Genomic DNA, 19,909 nt, shown 5'->3' on the forward strand with positions numbered 1-19,909 from the left:
CTCATAAGGTTCTTCCAGAAAATAAGTTAGCTGTAAGATGGATCACACTTACAACTATTTTTATTTTTAATACTCACACATTAAGTTAGTTGCCAATAAAAATAAAATAAAATTAAAATAATTAACATTAATTTTTTGAGATCATTAATTTAATTAAAATAATAGAGATGTATATTTAGAAGATTAGTTTGGAGATCAGACCTAAGTAAAAGAAGCAAATCACAAAAGAACTCATAAGATTCCATTTCTATGAAATGTCCAGTATAGGCAAATTTTATAGAGACAGAAATTAGACTAGTGGTTGCCTAGGGCTGGAGGAGTAAGAGGACTAGAGGAGAGAAGGCAGGGGGATTCTGTTTTCAAAGGGCGGAAAGCAAAAATTCACAACCAAGAATTTTATACCCAGAGAAACTATCATTCAAAATAAAGATGAAACAAAGATATTTCTAAATTAAAAAAAAAATAAGAGATTTTGATCTTATATTATATTATATTGGCCTTATATTACCAGCCATGTCTTAAAAGAAATGCTAAAGGGAAAACCTCAGGCTGAAACAAAATGACACCCAGATGGTAACTCAAATCCACATGAAGAAATAAAAAAGCACCTTAAAGGTAATTATATAGGTAAATATAAATGACAATATACATTTTTCTCTTTTCTTCAATTAACTGACTAAAAAAGACTACTGCATAAAACTGTATTGCTGGACATATAAAATAAAACTCAATTTTATTTCTATATAAGAGCATTGAATAATCCAAAAATGATATTAGGGAAACAATTTTATTTGCAATAGCATCAGAAATAATAACGTAATAAATTTAACAGAGGGGCACAGCTTTTACCACAAGTTACAAGACATTGCTCAGGGAAATTAAAGAAATCTAAATAAAGACATACATTCACTGGAATGAACAGTATCCCATTGTGTGTGTATGTGTGTACATATATATGAATATTGTATATTTTATAGATTAATAATATATATAATTATTAACACATACAGAATAAAACAGCTATTTTGAATTCTTTATTGGGTAAATTGCAGATTTCCATGTCTTTGGGGTTGGTTTCTGGAAGATTATTGTGATCCTTTGGTAGTATCATGTTGCCTTGGTTTTTCGTGTTGCTCGGGGTTTTGTGTGCTGTCTTCATAGCTGAAGTAGCAGTCACTTCCTCCAGTCTTTACTACTGCCTTCAGGGAAGAAATACCTTCCATCAGCACTGTTAAAGACTCTGAGGCTTTCTCAGACCTTGAGTGGATACACCTACTCACACTTCTTGCTCCCTCTTGTGGCAGAATTCTTAAGCTTGTATATCTTTGGATTCTGCAACGCATCAGCCCCAATGCTGACTGCCACCCTTTTGTTTCCCTAAAGTGGTGCTACAGCTCAAGTTTCTGGTTTCTCTCTGATCCACAGACTCCGGCCTGCTTTCTCCAAGTGCTCCCTAGCTGTCCAACAAACCTTGCTCTGCCGCCACCCTCAGGAGCATCCACAGGGAGCTGGCTGCAGCGTGAGGGAAAGTGGGTGAGGCATGCCTGTCGCTTGGGGTGCCACAGGTTAGCCAGGGGGATCCGCAGGTGAGGCTTTCCAGAAGTTCATGGGTGAGCTTTCTGATGGAGTTCACAGCATAGTCAGCAGGAACCGAATCCCTTTAATGCTCCCTCAAAATGTTATGTGCCTCTCTCCTGATCTCTTCTCACCCCAAATTTAGTACTCTGGATGCTGCGGGAGAGAAATGAGTCTCTTTGGCAGTGTCCTGGACAGCTGGGGAAGCCTGGTGTTCATTCACCTGCTCTTCCTCCCACCCCACCTCTCACCCCACTCACAGGATGGCCTTGCTTGGCCCTAGCTGTGTCACCTTGGGGAAGGTGGGCAAAGTCAACTGTTCCTCTTATCCACTCTAATGTGTCCAAATTCTTATTTTTCACCTTACTGGAGCGCTGGAACTTCTCCTCTAGAAACCCAGACTTTCATAAAGGCTCTCTTGTCTGTGGTGACTGCCCAAGTCGGGGTTATCCAGATGCTTCTGGACCATGGCCAAGAAAGAGAGGCTAGAACCAGTTCATAAGCTACTGAAGGGTCCACAGTCAGGATGGAGGTGTATCTTCCTATTATTTGATGCATAGGTGGATGAAACTCCTCTGGGTCCCTTGGCGTATGATGCTGGATCCCAAACTCCCACAAAGTCACTTTTGTTCATGGATGGATGTCAAATTTTTGTTGTTGAGGAGAGTTTAGGAGGGGTATCTTATGCCATCATGATGATGATGTCACCTGTCATACATTTGCAGTGAAGTCAGTTCTGTATGTCCTAGTCTATATTCCCTCCTGGGATCTCCCAACATCTTGGTTTTTGAATGCATAGTTTTACTGAGAAAATGATAATTAACATATAATCAAATGATGGAAAAGATGACCTAAACTTATGGATCACTGACTGCTATATGCCTGTTTTTTTTTTTCCACCTTTTTGTAGGGGAGTGTCTACCGTGGAGTCAATCCTTGTCTGTGATACTATATTGTTTGTGTGTGTGTGTGTATGTGTGTGTGTGTATGTGTGTGTGTGTGTGTGTGTGTGTTTTGTGGGAAGTCACATCACAGGAACTGTCTCTGAAAATGATTACAGATCACAAGACTGTGGTCTTTGGCACTGATGCCAAATTTTAATGAGAATCTGTGTAGCTCTTGGAAGAGCACATGTATTTTGCATGCAGGGGGTAGGGATCATGGATATTTGCAAACAGAGGGAGCACTGGTGCACTGGATTCGATAACAGCCTCAACATGTCCTTGACAACCTGTATTCATGTCTTCCCACACAACTCTGATCTTAGTATATGACTTTAGTGAATGCAAGAAAAGCAAACAAATGCAGAGATGTCAAAACTGCTTGTTCATTAAGGTTTGCCCCACATGCTGTGCTAAGAACCTGAGGTTACAATGTAAAGACCCCTAAGCCAACCAGCTGGAAGATGAGAGACATGGAGCCAGGTCACCTCCTGTGACACTTGAAAAGCTTATTTTCTCTTAGCTCCCAAACCACCCTTCTACTTTCTGCTTTGTAGTACTGGATCTGGGATTCTAAAAACTACATTTTTGCTTTGCCAGGTAGCTCCAAGTTAGGCTGTGCAAATAGGACAAGCTTGACGTAGATTGCAAGTTTGGAAAAGAAACAGGGATTTGTTTCTCCCACTTGGTTACCAATGGGCTTCCTGAGAGTTCATGTCCCTTTTCAGTTCTGGTGAACATCATGCCAGCAATGTTTCTTTTTCCCAGGAGGAGGAGTTCTTGCCATGACACAGATGGTTTGCATTCTTTCCAACATATGCAAAACAAGGTTTATTAAATTCTCACCACCCGAGACACTAGCAGCGCCTCCTCTTCAGAAGTACATCTGAGACTCTTCCTGAAAATCAGCCAAGTAACATCCTCTACACTCAGAGGTCTCCTTTAGCCCTAATGGTGGAAACTTCTCCTGAAACTGCTTTCTCCATATTACCTTAGAATTCTTTTTACACTTTCAGCTACTTGGCTAACAATTTTTTTTTTTTTTTTTTTTTTTTGCGGTATGCGGGCCTCTCACTGTTGTGGCCTCCCCCGCTGCGGAGCACAGGCTCCGGACGCGCAGGCTCCAGACGCGCAGGCTCAGCGGCCATGGCTCACGGGCCCAGCCGCTCCGCGGCACATGGGATCCTCCCAGACCGGGGCACGAACCCGTATCCCCTGCATCGGCAGGTGGACTCTCAACCACTTGCGCCACCAGGGAGGCCCTTGGCTAACAATTTTATACTTAGTTAACTAGTTTTTTATTCTTGCTCCCTTTTCAAACAGTTAGTGTGGTCTCTATCTCCTGATGAACCCCAACTATATACCTGTATTGTCCCAAATAACAGTGAGCCAACTGCTAGACAAGTGAGTGAAGCCACTGACCACAAGCTGACCAAAGATGTGTAAGTGAGCCCAGCTCACAGCAGTCTACAGTGCTAACTTCCAAATCGTGAACTGTATGAATAGTTATGCTTTAAGCTAAATAGTTTTTGGGTAATTATTTAGTAAAATAACACTAACAAATGTGGAAAAAATTTAAAGAAGACTGGGATATGATTTAATAACTCTAAGATGGGCATAAATGAAAAAAAACCCCACCAATCTAATCTGTATGGCTGACAGTTATATAGACAAAAGTATATTTTTCCCAAATTGCTGGTAAAAATGTTAACACCCTTTGAGGAAAACAGTCTCACAGTATCTTTTAATATTAAAAATTAATATACGCTTTAACACTACCAATCCTGCGACACTACCCCCAAAGAGATAAAAACATCAAATGTAAGAATATATATTCATGGACACATTTAGTAGTGAAAAGCTTAAAAAGTCAATGACCTTTAATAGAAGAATGATCAAATAAACAATTCTACTAGTAAAAAGGATAAATTAAAGTTGTTTCATTTTCAGGCTTGCAAGGATTTATCTAAGATGTTTCTGAATAAAAAGATGTAAAAAGAGTAAAATGAAAAACCATACCACAAGAACCATTCTAAATAATTATATAGTATTTTATATCTTTATATATAATTTTTTACCTTCATCATCAAAGGGTGATAAATTAATCACTTTTGTTTTATATTTACTTGGTGCAATGTGCCTGGCGTAGAAATCTTCTTGATATGAGAATGCATTTTTGTTTTTAAATAAATTCATACCTAAAATAAAGTTTAAAAACAAAAATTATATGAAGTCTAAATATTTACACACTACTCCTCAAACTCCATGTATTAGTCTTTATGCATTTGTAATGTTTCCTTCCCACAGTTTGGCCACTCATCTATTACTGTTACTCCAGTTTCTATAAACTATTTCATCCTTTTTTCTTCCTTCTCTTTATTCTGTGTTCCTTGGTAGCGTCTTTTTTCCTCCCAACTTCACTGAGGTATACTTAGTATACAAAAATTGCTCATATTTATACATTTTGATGAATTTGAAAATATGCATACACCTGTGATGCCATCACGATAATCAAGGTAATAAAAATATCCATCGCGTCTAAAAGACTACTCTTGTCTCCTTGCTTTTTTATGTGTATGTGGTAAGAACACTTAGCATGAAGCACTCCCTCTAACAATTTTGACATGCACAAGACTGTATTGTCAACTATAGACATAATGTTGTTCAGAGGTCTCTAGAACTCACTCATGTAGTATAAATGTGACTTTACACCCATTTAACTACTACCCATTTCCCCCTACCCCCAGCCCCTGGAAACCACCATTTTATTCTCTGTTTCTGTGAGTTTGACTATTTTACATCTCATATAAGTGAAATTATGCATTATTTGTCCTTCTGTGACTGGTTTATTTCATTTAGCATTAATACCTTTCAGGTTCATCCTTGTTGTGTATGGAAGGACATCTTTATCTTTTAAGACTGAATAATATTCTATTATATGTCTATACCACATTTTCATTTTTCCTCAGATTTACTGAGACATAGTTAACATAAAACATTGCATAGGTTTAAGGTGTACAATGTGATTATTTGATACATGAAAGGATTACCACAATATAATTAGTTAAAACCTCCATCACCACACATAATTACCTTTTTAAATTTTGTAGTAAGAACATTGAAGATCTACTCTCCTAGCAACTTTTAACTATTGTCATCACACTGTATATTAGATCCCAGGACTTATTCTTCTTCTCCCTAGAAGTTTGTACCCTTTAACCAACATCTCCCCATATCCTCCACCCCACAGCCCCTGGTAACCACTATTCTACTCTCTGTTTCTGAGTTCAGCTTTTTTAGATTCCACATATGAGTGATATCATACAAATGCTTTCTGTCTCACTTAATTTCACTTATATAATGACCTCAAGTTCCACACTGTCCCAAATGGCAGGATTTCCTTTTTTTATGTAGCTGAATGATATTCGGTTGATTATCTGTCTTTATCTCTTCATCTGTCTTCAGGCACTTAGGTTGTTTCTAAGACTTGGCTATTGTGAATAATGCTGCAGGGGATATGGGAGTGCAGATATCTCTCTTAAATAGTGACTTGACTTCTTCAGATATGTACCCAGAAGTGGAATTGCTGGATCATATGATTCTGTTTTTAATTTTTGGAGGAACATCTATATTGTTTTCCATAGTGGCTATATCAACTTAAAATCTCACCAACACTGCACAAAGGTTCCCTCTTCCCCACATCCTCACCAACTTTTATCTTTTTGATAATAGCAATTTTAACAGGTGTGAGATGATATCTCACTGTGGCTTTGATTTGCATTTTCTTGATTGAGCATCTTTTCATGTATCCATTAGCCATTCATATATCTTCTTTGGGAAAATGTCTATTCAGGCCTCTTCCCATTTATAGTCACATTGTTTGTTTGTTTTAATATTGAGTTGTATGAGTCCTTATATACTTTGGATATTAACCCCTTATCAGATAGATGGTTTGAAAATCTTTTCTCCCATTCCTTAGGTTGCCTTGTGATTTTCGATGGTTCCTTTTTTAATTTGATGTTGTCCAAGCTGTTGACTTTTGGTTTTGTTGCTTGTGCTTTTAGTGCAATGTCCGAAATGTCATTGCCAAGACCAATGTCAAGGAGCTTTTTCACTATGTTTTACTGTAGGAGTATTGAGGTTTTAGAGCTCACATTTAAATATTTAATCCATTTTGAGTGAAACATTGTAACCAATATAAGATACAGGTCCAATTTCATTCTTGCATATGGATATCCAATTTTCCAAAACAATTAAAGAGACTATCTTTTCCCCATTTGTAAGATATTCTCTGTAGATGATATCATATTTTTTTATTGAAGTTGATTTACAATGTTGTGTTAATTTCTGCTGTACAGCAAAGTGATTCAGTTATATATATGTATACATTTTTATATTACTTTCCATTATGGTTTATCACAGGATATTGAACACAGTTTACCTGTGATTTACAGTAGGTCCTTATTGTTTATCCATTCTATATATAATAGTTTGCATCTGCTAATCCCAAATTCTCAATCCATCCCTCCCCAATCCCCTCCCCCTAGGCAACCACAAGTCTGTTCTCTATGTCTGTGAGTCTGTTTCTGTTTCATAGATAGGTTCATTTGTGTCATATTTTAGATTCCACATATAAGTGGTATCACATAGTATTTGTCTTTCTCTTTCTCTGACTTACTTCACTTAGCATGATAATCTCTAAGTCCATCCATGTTGCTGCAAATGGCGTTATTTCATTACTTTTTATGGCTGAGTAGTATTACATTTTATATATGTACCACATCTTCTTTATCCATTCATCTGTTGATGTACATTTAGTTTGTTTCCATGTCTTGGCTATTGTGAATAGTGCTGCTATGAACGTAGGGGTGCATGTATCTTTTTGAATTACAGTTTTGTCCAAATATGTGCCCAGGAGTTGGATTGCTGGATCATATGCTAACTCTATTTTTAGTTTTTTTGAGGAAACTCCATACTATTTTTCATAGTGGTGGCACCAATTTACATTCCCACCAATAGTGTAGGAGGGTTCCCTCTTCTCCACATCCTCTTCAGCATTTGTCATTTATGGACTTTTTAACGATGGCTATTCTGAATGGTGTGAGGTGATACCTCATGGCAGTTTTGATTTGCATTACTCTAATAATTAGTGATGCTGAGCATCTTTTCATATGTCTGTTGGCCATCTGTATGTTTTCTTTGGAGAAATGTCTATTTAGGTCTTCTGCCCATTTTCTGATCGGGTTGCTTGTTTTTTTGATATTGAGATATATGAGCTGTTTGTATACTTTGGAAATTAAGCCCTTGTCAGTCGCATCATTTGGCAAGGCTCTTTTTTTATGGTCTTGACTCAAGCAATATGAGCCCCAGATTTCATGGCTGAATGGCGCCACTGGCTTTGCTCTGCTGAAAATCAGCTTTGCCTGCTGTACTCTCTGCTCAAGTGTTGCTTGGATACAAATCCTCCAAGTGTTCTGGCCAGGCTTTCTGGCCAGGAAGGGCCAGGAGCTATACTCAGGAGTGAGGCAAAATTGAGCTCCCCTGCCTGGGCAGAATGGGAGGGCCACCTACAAGCAGGGCCCCTGGTCTTCCTGATCAGGCTTTTTGGTCAAGAGGGGCCAGGAGCTTTGTCCAACAGTTGGTGGGGGCTATTAATTAGCTCCCTGCCTGGGCCAAGCAGGGAAACTGACTCCAATCCCTCCAAGGCTCTTTGAAGTCTTGACTCAAGCTGACCTGCTCCCCAAGTTCCCTGGTTAAATGGTACCACTGGACTTGCTCTATGGACAATCAGCTTTGCCTGCCATACTCTTCACTCAAGAAGTGCTCCATAGTTTCCAGGTGTTCTGACTCATCTGCCTGGTAAGGTGGGGCAAGGAGCTACTCAGCAGTATATCAAGCTAGGACTCAGCTCCCCTGCTTGGAGGGGGTAGACAGGGCTCCAGAGCTGTCAAGGCTCTTCACTTGAGGAACCAAACCATACAGACCTGCATCTCAGTGTGTCACCTGGTGAGACTGTGCCACCCTCTTGTTTCTCCAGATGAGCAAAGCTGCTGGTCAGGACTACTGCTTGGGTACTCTGGGTAGGAACTTGGTCTGCCAAGATCCCAGTGCTGGTTGTTGCCAGTCCCTCCCCCTTCTCTGTCACAATCAGAATCCCAGTAGTCAAGCCCAGCGATTACCCCGAAATCCCTGTGGTAAGAAGTAAGGGCTCTCAAGAAGTGACCCACAATGCTGGTAGAGCTGGAAATCCACGCTGGGCTCTTGTTTCAAACTGGAGGAATTGAGGGCTGAGGGGAGACTTCTTGGTGTGGTGCTGCACCAGCCTGGGGGAAGGGCAATATGGTCAGGAGCAGCTGCTCCTCTTATCCGTCTAATGTGGTGTGTCTTGGTCTCTGTTGTGCAGGGGGTGTGCTACAGCCTCACTCCCATGTTCTAGGATTTTTTCAGTGGTGTCTGGTCCATGAACAGTTTTTAGTAATTCTTCTTGTGAGGAAGGGTGACATCAGGAATGACCTGTTACCATCTTGGTGACATCACTCCTCACCTTTTATGTTTCTGATGTCATAATTTACCTTTTGTTTATATTGTGTATCCACTACCGTAGCTGTAGTTATTTTTAATATTTTTGTCCTTTAACCTTTATGATAGATTTAACACGCCACCATATTACAGCATCAGAGTATTTGAAATTTGACTATATACTTACCTTTACTAGGGTGTTATATATTTTCATATCACTAATTAGTGTGCTTTCATCTCAGCTTGAAAAACTCCTTTCAATATTTCTTATAAAGCAGTTCTACTGGTGATGAATTCACCCAGCTTTCCTTTGTTTGTGAGTCTTATCTCACCTTCATTTCTAGAGGACAGCTTTGTCTGGTAAAGTATTCTTTTTAGGCAGTTTTTTTTGTTCTTTCAACACTTTGAATATATCATCCTACTCTCTCCTGGCCTGCAATGTTTTTGCAGAAAAAGCTTCTAATAGCTTGATAAGGATTCACTTGTATGAGAGAAATATTTTCCTCTTGCTACTTTTAAAATTCTATCTTTGTTCTTGATTTTAGACAGTTTTATTATAATATTTCATGGCAGATATTGTTGTGAATTGAAATTTGGGGGTGATTTATTAGCTTCATGACCTTGGACATTCAAATCTCTCCCTAGATTTGGGAAGTTCTCAGCCAGCTAAAGTTCTCTTTAGCTTATTATCTTATAGTTCACTGTTTTACTTCATTCTTTAAAAATTTTTTTCTTTACTCTTCTTTGTATAATTCCAAAGGTACTGCCTTCTGCTTCACACATTCTCTCTTCCGCTTGATCCATTATGATGTTAATATTCTCTATTACATTTTTCATTTCATTCACTGTATTCTTCAGCCCTAGAATTTGATTCGATTTTAATGATTTCTACTCTCTCCTAAACTTCTCATTTTATTTGTGCATTGTTTTCCTGCTTTTGTTGACCTTTCTGTGTTTTCCTGTAGCTTGCTAAGCTTCCTTAAAACAGCTATTTTGAATTCTTTATCAGTTAAATTGTAAACCTCCTTTTCTTTGGGGTTATTGGAAAATTATTGTATCTCGTTCATGGCATCATCATGTTTCCTTGATTTTTTCATGTTCCTTGATGTTTGTACTGCTGTCATTGCATTTGAAGCAGTCACCTCCTCCTTGCTCTACTGATGGCTTTTCAGAAATAAATCCTTTCTATCAGCCCTGCTGAGGATTCTGAGGCTTTCTTAGACCTTTCCTATGAGTACATCTACTCTACACTTCTTGCTATCTTTTGTGGCAGAATTCTTAAGCTTGTATGCCTTCCTCCTATCCTGTAATGCCAGACTGGTTGCTGCCAGGTTCCATTTTGCCTTCCCTCTGGCAGTGCTGTATGTTCCATTTTGTGGTTTCTCCAAGGCCTTCAGATTTGGGACTGCTTTCTGTGGGTGCTCACTAGCTGTCTGTGAAAGCTCATTTTTGTTGCCATTGGGAACACACACAGGGAGCCAATCACAGGGTGAGGGTTTGTAGGTGAGGTGCATGGAGTGTTGGAAATGTGTATGGGCCAGTTTTAGGGGGTTCACAGGTGAGGTGTTCTCAGCAGCTGATGTGTGGGACTCCCAGTGGAGTCCTTGACATGGTAAGCAGTATCCACATCCCTTTCATATATTCTATTCTGAGCCCTGGCTGCTGTTCTCTCAGCCACTCACCACTCTTAGTCATGCAGCTCATGACCCAGTTCTTTGGATGGGACAAGAGAGAAATGGGTCTCTTGACAGTGTCCTGTACAGCTAGAGAAGCTGGGCAGTCACTCATGTTCTCACTTTCCCCCATGGGAGAAATCATGGGAGGAGAAGGGCTCTTTTGGCACCGAGGTTTGCTGTCCTGGGGGAAGAGTGATGCAGGTAAACTGTTCTTCTTACCCTCTTCAATGCCTCCCATCTTGGATTTTTTTTTTATACCAACAGTGTGCTGAAACTTTTCTGCTTTAACTCCTGGACTTCCACAAAGGCTCTCTTGTCTGTGGGTGACTGTCAAGTTGGTTTTCTTTGGGTGGAAGATGGTAGAAAACTCCTGTTCTACCTTGTTGATGTCACCACTGTAAAATTCCTTCTCTCTCGCCAAATATTCTAGAGGGAATTTCACTCATTGTCTTAGTTCCCTGATTTGTCCAATTCTTTCAAAGTCATTTAGAGAGCTTTTTTCCTTCTGGTTGAGAAAGATTCTTTTGTAAAGAAAGGTTCTTCTTTTATAGCATTTTGATGGAGTAACATTTTTAGTATTTGCAAATGCACATGTCCAAGAGCTCTTCCTACTCTTCGTAGGTAAATTAATTAGCAGCAAAGCGCTCACTTTTTTTTTTTGAACGGATAGGGAGGGTGGCACACATGGCTTTTCTCTGATGGACAGTTTCCATTCTTAGCATCTTCCTTAATTTCAACCTGTATCCCAACCCTGTTTTACTTTGAAGCAGAATAGTCACTTCTTTATTTGATCTATACACTATTTTTAGAAGGATGCATTTATAAGAATAGTTTTGGAGATCAGAGCTCTATGCATGAAACACTGGCTTCCCCTCACCCCATTCAATCAATGTTCATAAGATTTATTTTTCATATATCCTACTTATTATAAAAGTAGTATGTGCTATTGTAGAACACTCCCATTTAAACAAAGATTATAAACCTCATCTTATTTTATCAGTGGCTAGAGATTAAACTGAAGCCACAGCCTGAGAGGCTGTTACTGAGAAAATAAAATATTGTTGACACAATTTACTCCAGAAGCCATGACCCTAAGCTAGTCATTCATATTTGTCAAATAAGAGTAGACTCTGGGGAGGATATTCAAATTACTAAAAATAAAAGCCTTAAGGCATGTTAGGGTAATGGGGCCATACTGTCATGTTTATGTTTATTCTTGATTTTATTTTCATGAAAGCTTCAAGCCTAGATTGTATGAAAATATTTTGGTACAGCTTGGTATTCCAATTTAAATGTAATTTTGAATGCAGTAGTATAGGAAACTAGCTATCCCAAATGACCTCTCTAATTCCAAGAACTAAAATGCTAGATTAAAAAGTGTACTTTAAAAAGTATTGCTCAGATGGCATAAAAATATACTCTAGAGACAAAAATGGAAGTAAAAGCAGATAACTTGGGAATTTCAACTAAAAAGGAGTGTGTATGTATATGTGTGTGTGTGCACACACATTTTTTATAAATTTGACTGACCTGCAGTAATGTGGGTAGTGGGGAGGAAGACAAGGTGGAAAATTCCATAATGAAGAATAATAAGAAATAAAGAGGGCACAATAAAATATTTTGGAATATATCTGTATAGAGCATCATTATATATTCTTTATGACTGCATATGATAAAAGCTGAGAAGGGAGGGATTGGGATTGTAACATCATAGATAGGGAACCATTAGAATGTTGTGTACCTTATGTTAGTGTTACATATTTTCTGGGTGTTTAAAATATTTCATAAAGAGTAAAAATTTAAAAGCATACTACAAAAAGTATCCTAAGTAGTCAGATATTTGTTTTATATTGTTACATCTCTTATTTTGATTGTCAAAGGGTAAAAAATTGATAACGTTTCTTGAGAATTTACTTGGTGCAATGTGCCGGTAAAAAAAACTGTTTGATGTTGTGTGGACATATCTTTGTTTTTAAATAAATTCTCACCTAACCTAAAACTTAAAAAAAAACATTCACATAGACACCATTACTATTTGCACACTACTTCCCAAACTCCATGTATTAGTCTTTGTTTCTGCAGTTTTTCTTCCCACATTTGAGTGGTTACTTTTCTATCACTCCAATTTCTATAAACTAATTGTTCATTTTCTCTTCCTTTTCTTTGTTCTGTGTTCTTAGGTAGCATCTTACTTAATTTTGACCTTTAATCTAACCACATTTTATCTTAAACAAGTATATTTATTTCTATATTTGATCTGTACTCCCCTTTCAATACCTTTTCTCTTAGCAATTTATATTGCTCATATAAAATTTTCTTTAGAGCATTTAATTATAAACTCACCATTAACAAGTAAGTATAAAATAATTAACTTAATTTTGCTGATAAAAGGCATGACATTTTAAATTGAATGGATGTAAATGAAAGCACTTTACTGCTGTGTCTAAGGCTGTTATTCAAAAGTGACAAGGATTCCTATGAATAAGCAACACTGAAGCAAAAATTAATTGAAAGAACCTAACCAAAAATACTCTGAAAGTTAAAGACATGGAAAAATGGCTTATCGTAATACACCAAATTTAACTGCTTGGTTCCAACAATTTCATTTTTACACCACCAGCTTTTCCCCAGTTAAAGCTGTTGGAGCAAGTAATATTTATTTGATTCATTTACAACACTACTTTTTTACAGGAATAAAAGCGAGAATATAATAAAATAAAGCATTCAAAAGCAAAGTTTCAGAAATCTTGCCTTAAATTTCAGTGAAAACACATATTTTGGTGCTTATATCTGAGGATTCAGTTACTTTCCAATGCTAGCTTTCAGCATCAATTCTGTAAAAAGTTCATAACGACAGTATTTCTTGCAACAAAGAGAAATGTATCGAACCCTGCTACTCCAGAACTAAAGCAGTAATCTGTGAATAATAAAACTCAGCTAGAGAACTCCACTCTAGTAGAGATATAAATTTACACACCAACTTAATTATGTAGAGGAAATTGGCAATCAGTGAAATAACTGTTATGTTTCTCTTCTTATACCACTCATCAACTAGCTTTCTTGCTTTTTCAATTTCAAAGCAATATTCCTTTCTAAGCCAGTAAGAAAGTGAGTAGAATCACAGTTATAAATACTTAAATCAAGCATATTCTAAGGTCATTAGAGCATTGGTTTATATGGATTACTTTCCAAATGGATGAGATTACAACTAAAAAATATCCAGCTAAATTTCCATTAATAGTAATACTAGAGTTTAATTAGAGGAAATTCATGAAGATTACTGCCCATTAATACTAACACACAGTTACTGTTATCATTAATGATTCATAGTTAATTAAATCCCAGAGAAGACATAAACCATAAATATTAGACTTGGAAAGTTCTTGTTCTTACCAGGGTGACTCTTATGATGTTTCTTGAGTTCATCAATTGCTTTTTCTCTTCCAACAGTATCTGTCATGCGTTCTGTATCAGTCTCTATGGATATAAAACAAATTTCAAAACACATTGTAAGGTAACCATTAACACACATGTATGTGTGTCCTTGTGTCTGTGTGTAGTACTAACTTAATTAGTACTTGTATTATCGAAGAGACATAATATAATGTCTGCATTGCACAATCATAAAACATTAGAATTTGAAGGGCTCTTAGCAATCATATAAGCCTCATGATATTGAAGCTTAGAGATGTTTTGTGATTTGATTGAGAACACACACCAAGATAATGCAAAACTGAGTACAAGCTGATGCCCCATAATTCCTTAACCAGTGTTTTTCATACACAATGCACCGTCCCATACAAACTTCAATCATCTTGGGGAGTTCGCGTAAATGATATAACTGCCAAGTTCACACTAAGAGGACACTCATACTGTAAGGATATACCTATGAGTGGAACGTGGCATTTTTTCCCCACTGGTCAAGAGACAAACCATGGTCCCACATCACAGAAAGTTACTACCAGGTAGAAATTCTTGACTCTCTCAAGAATGTTTAATGCCATTTTTAAGGCTATGTAAATCAAGTAGACATCAAAGATGTAGAAGAGTAACGAGATATTCTGTGGTCTAAGAAAAACTGCCTATCAGGTCCTCTTACTATATACACCTTGTAGCTGGGGAGGGGGAAATGGGTAAATCTGCAGTAGTACCAGCAGTGGGACTGCATCCCATCCCATTTGAGTTTTTATGTGATTTGGACATTTGGTGGGATTTAGGAAGTACTAACTAGGTCAAAGGAGAGGAATAACATTCATGTATTTTGTTTTAATACATGAAAGTTATTAAAGAAAAATTCATATTGAAAAAGGGGTTAAGTAGGATTGCTGACTTGGGTCAAATTATGTGTCCAGTGTTTTGTGAATGAAAGCTAGTTACAGAAGAGCATGCACCAGAGGTTGGAAACCTATCCTGAACCTGACACCATAAGGTGGATCTTACTTTGTTGTAATGGCTGAGACCACAAGTAAGTGTTAAAGATCCAATTGAGTAGATATATTTGAGGCTCTCTGGTTTTTCTCCAACTGGTATAGGTTAAGAATGACAGGCCCAGTTGAAAGAAGCATGTAAAGATGCTTATATAAGCAAGGAAGCATTAAGAAGAGTATTTGATAGCAGATAGAATTAAGGACGAGGGAAAAGGGAGTATGTGCTAGAGAAATCTGCAATCTAGTAAGAATCACAACTTCCCTCCTCACAATACCCTCCCACTGCTTAAATTATTTTTTAAGCCTACCCTTCCTGAAGTTCCTAGTATATGATTCACACTTTACTGTTTCTTTGCATGTCTCATATTTTTTGGGGGTTTATACTGGGTATTCTAGACAATATCTTGTAAGAATTCTGGATACCGAGTTCCCCTCACCTTTGGAGGCTTGCTGTTGCTGTTTGCCTGATTATTTATTTAGTGACTTGGCTGGAATATATTCTATTGTAGAGAAGTCTGCTTCTCTGCAGTGTGAATCTTCTAATGTTGCTCCTCTGGGGGCACAGACTTGGGCATGCAAACAGTCACCTTTGGATGACACTTGTTTTTCCTGTTGACTGTTTCTTTCCCTTGTTTTGCTGTTAAGCTCTCTGCCTCCTTTAATATCAAACCAAAGATCAAGAAGTGGTGTGTCAAACACTGTAACACCAAGACAAGGGGCAGTAGTGTAAACTACGGACTATATAACAAAACTAAACACCTCTACTTCACCTGAGATACTGAAAATGTGCCTGGTATTTTAATTATATAGAGGGAATTAGTAAGCAAGGAAATCTCTCTTTTAATCCCATTCATAAGCTAGCCTTTCTGCTTTTGCCTCTAGCCTGAAAAAGAAAGTGAGTAGCACTTAAAATGCTTCCATTAATCATATTCCAAGCTCACTATTCCACTGAAATATTGAGGATCACTTTTTAAATGAAGGAGTTCTAAAATTCACAATATGTAAATCCATTGATAATAACGGTTGGAGTTCCACTAATTATAGGAGGGAATTTATGAAGACATTGCATCATGTAATAACAGCTTATAGGTACTGTAATCAGATTCAAACTTAAATAAACTTAAATAAACTCTAGATAAGATAATTAAGCCAGAACAGACTTGCAATATTGTTCTTATCAGGATAACTCTTGGATTGTGTCTTGATTTCACCCTTTATTATACCTTTTCCAACAGCAACTGGGAAGTGCTCTGTAGCAGTGTCTATAAACAGTTTGAAAACACTTTTGTAAGGTAAATATTAACATGTAGTTGTGTTTGTTTGTAATACTCCTTTAATTAGCATTATTTTATTACAGAAGAATTATAATGAAATGTCTTACTTTCAGAATCAGTACACGTTAGAATTGGAAGAGCCACTGGCAACCATATAAGCCTCATTATATTGTAGCTTAGAAATGGTTAGTGATTTGACCTAGATCACATAGTCAGGTAGCGATAAAACTGATCCATAAACTGATGCCACATTAATTGCTTAACTAGAGCTTTTTCCATAAAATACAAAGTCTCTTGCAAATTTAAGTCATCCTATAGAGTTTATCTTAATAAATATAACTGTCTTGTGTACATTAAAAGCACATTCATATCATAAGGATATATTTGGTGAGGGTGCACATGATATTTTTTTTCCAGACCAAATTGCAAACAATGGGCACCATAGTCACAGAATGTTACTGTGAGGCAGAAATTCTCTGACTTGTCCAGGAATATTTTAATTACTTTTTTAAAGTAGACATCAGTGATAGAGAAAAACAACAAGTAATTTGTAGACTGGGATAAAGTACCCTCTCAGGTTCTCTTAGCATGTAGACCTTCTACGTGGGGAGGAAGAAATGGGTAATTTGCAGGAATGTGAGCATTGGTATTGCACTCCTTCCATTTGAGTCTTTATGTGATTTTCACTTTTTTGCTGGATTCAGAAATGATGATATAGGTCCAATGATAGAAAAAAAATTGAAGTTTATTTAAAAGATTTTATTTTGCAAAAGGAATAATTAGTATGGTGACTCTGGGTCACCTGTTGGGTAAAGTTTTGTGTGGGCAAAAATTGGTTCTAACACAGCATGTAAAGGAAGTTGGAGCCTGTCACATCCAGAATTTATAGACTGGAAGTCTTGCTTCAGAGAAATCGCTGAGTTCATGAATATTTCAAATACTCTCTATCACTGAGGCAACACAAATTTATCACCACTGCAATCTAAACAGAGGTAAAGACCATATGGGGTGTCACTACTAAAATCAAAGACACGTTGGATTGGGCAGAACAAGTTTTTAGTAATTAAGTTATGGCATTTGTGAAAGTAAATTCTGCTATAGCAACACATAACTGGAGAACATCAGCAGACAAACTTTAGCCCTCTGGTCTTTCTCCAACAGATATAATTAGAAGAACTGATTCATTTGATCTGAGAAAGCAAAGGATCCTTCGGTGAGCAGGGAGGCAGTGAGAACAGCCCTTGAGGGCAGACTGAATTAAAAACTGGGAGCATAATAAATGATATGGGGTGGAGAAACCTAATCTATTAAGAGCCACAATTTTGCTCCTTCACAACATCCTCCCACTGCTTTTTTTTTTTTTTTTTTTTTTTGCGGTATGCGGGCCTCTCACTGTTGTGGCCTCCCCCGTTGCGGAGCACAGGCTCCGGACGCGCAGGCTCCGGACGCGCAGGCTCAGCGGCCATGGCCCACGGGCCCAGCCGCTCCGCGGCACATGGGATCCTCCCAGACCGGGGCACGAACCCGTATCCCCTGCATCGGCAGGCGGACTCCCAACCACTTGCGCCACCAGGGAGGCCCCCTCCCACTGCTTTTAAGTGTTAAAAAAAAAAATCCTATCCTGCTTGGAGTTCACTAAACTATGTTTTTTTTTTTTTTTTTTTTTTTTTTTTGCAGTACGCGGGCCTCTCACTGCTGTGGCCTCTTCCTTCGCGGAGCACAGGCTCCAGACGCGCAGGCTCAGCGGCCAAGGCTCACGGGCCCAGCCACTTTGCGGCATGCGGGATCCTCCTGGACCGGGGCACGAACCCGTGTCCCCTGCATTGGAAGGTGGACTCTCAACCACTGCGCCACCAGGGAAGCCCCTAAACTATGTTTTAAAAAAACATTTAACATACTATACACAATATGCCCATTTAAAATGTGTAATCAATGGTTATTAATATACATAGAATGTGTAACAATCACCACAGTCAATTTTAGAATCAACTTCAGATTCATACTAATTAAATTCCAGGTAAATGTAGAAACATGACTGACACGTAGTTTTATTCTCTTATCTCCATTTTTGTGCTACTGAATTGCATGTTACACGTATAAAACTAAAGACATTGTTAAAATTGTTCTTAAAATTTCTTTATGAACCTTTATAACTTTTAAAGAAGATGAGAGGCAAAAAATTAGATCAAGTTTGGTATATATTTACACTGCTTGTTATATTAGCATTCTTATTTACAATCTTTGTTCTTTTCATTGGTTCCTATGGACTCAAGTTACCATCTAGTGTCATTTTCTTACTTAAATTCATCCTTGTTCACACCATCTTCTTTGCACAGCTCTTGTGAAATATACTATATGTCTATATGTTAGAGGCCCAACAATACATTTTATACCTATTGTGTTATACAGTTGCCTTTTAAATCAGTTAAGAGAAGAAAAGAGACAAATATGCATTTTTATGGTCTTTTGCAATACTAGAATTATTCTAAGCCATGTTTTTTCATTTTTTTGTTTATTTTTTATTTCTTTTTTGTGTAGTCAAATTACTGTGTGAGATCATTCACTTTCAGTGGGAAAAACTTCCTTTAGCATTTCTTGTAAAGTGTGTCTGCTAGCAATAGATTCTCTGGAATTTTTCACTTGGGAATTTCACCATTTTTGAAAGATAGTTTGCCTGATATAAGTTTCTTGGTTGACGGATTTTTCTTTCACCATTTCAATATTCCATTCCACTGCCTCTGCCTCCATAGCTTCCATTACTAAATGAAGGTTACTGGGATTCTGTTTTACACCAACAGTTGGTTTTCTCTTGTTGCTTTCAAGATTTTATCTTTGTCCTTGTCTCTCAACATTTTTACTATGATGGGTCTGGTTGTAGATTCTTTTGTGCTTATTCTATTTAAATTTCACTGAGGTTGAATGTGTAGATTCATAATTTTCACTGAATAGTTTTCACAATTTTCAGCCATCTTTTCAAATATTTTTACTGCTCCTTTCTCTCTCTGTTCTCCTAGCATTCCTATACCTTTAGTTTGCTGTTTCTTTCTTCAGACTAATCCAATCTCTTGAACCCCTTAGGCAATATTTTCATTTCATTACTGTACATTTCAACTGCAGAATTTGCTTTGGGTTCTTTTACATTAATTTTTATTTTTAGTTGATAATGTCTATTTGACAAAATATTTTCATGGTACCTTTTTTAAAAGTTTTTTTTTTTTGATGTGGACCATTTTTAAAGTCTTTACTGAATTTGTTACAATATTGCTTCTGTTTTATGTTTTGGTTTTTTGGCTGCAAGCCACGTGGGATCTTAGCTCCCCGACCAGGGATCGAACCTGCACCCCCTGCACTGGAAGGTGAAGTCTTAACCAGTGGACCACCAGTGAAGACCCTCATTGTATCTTTGTTTTCTTCTTAAAGCAAGGTTTCCTTTAATTCTTTGAGCACATTTATAATAACTACTAGGTAGTCATTGTCTGCTAAGTCCAACATCTAGG

At 37.6% G+C, this 19,909-nt stretch overlaps 1 protein-coding gene across 11 annotated transcripts in view; it reads right to left on the bottom strand.

Annotated features, from left to right (window-relative positions):
• CCDC7 (coiled-coil domain containing 7) overlaps positions 1 to 19,909 on the bottom strand; it is a 112,244-nt gene that overhangs the window by 18,839 nt on the left and 73,496 nt on the right. For 7 of the 11 annotated variants that reach the window (XR_009531671.1, XR_009531667.1, XR_009531666.1 and 4 more), the window contains 2 exons: positions 14,105 to 14,188; positions 4,595 to 4,714 (listed from right to left, as the gene is read on the bottom strand). Coding sequence is in view for 3 of the 11 variants with exons in the window: in XM_060095434.1 (XP_059951417.1) it covers positions 4,595 to 4,714; positions 14,105 to 14,188 (204 nt within the window). In the remaining 8 variants the exon portion in view is untranslated. Of the gene's footprint in view, positions 1 to 987; positions 1,200 to 4,417; positions 4,494 to 4,594; positions 4,715 to 14,104; positions 14,189 to 19,909 lie in introns of those variants that run through there. The other 4 variants (XR_009531669.1, XR_009531668.1, XM_060095435.1 and 1 more) reach the window with 3 other exon arrangements.

Source organism: Mesoplodon densirostris, chromosome 4, assembly GCF_025265405.1.
Source record: "Mesoplodon densirostris isolate mMesDen1 chromosome 4, mMesDen1 primary haplotype, whole genome shotgun sequence".
In the NCBI taxonomy this organism is placed as follows: domain Eukaryota; kingdom Metazoa; phylum Chordata; class Mammalia; order Artiodactyla; family Ziphiidae; genus Mesoplodon; species Mesoplodon densirostris.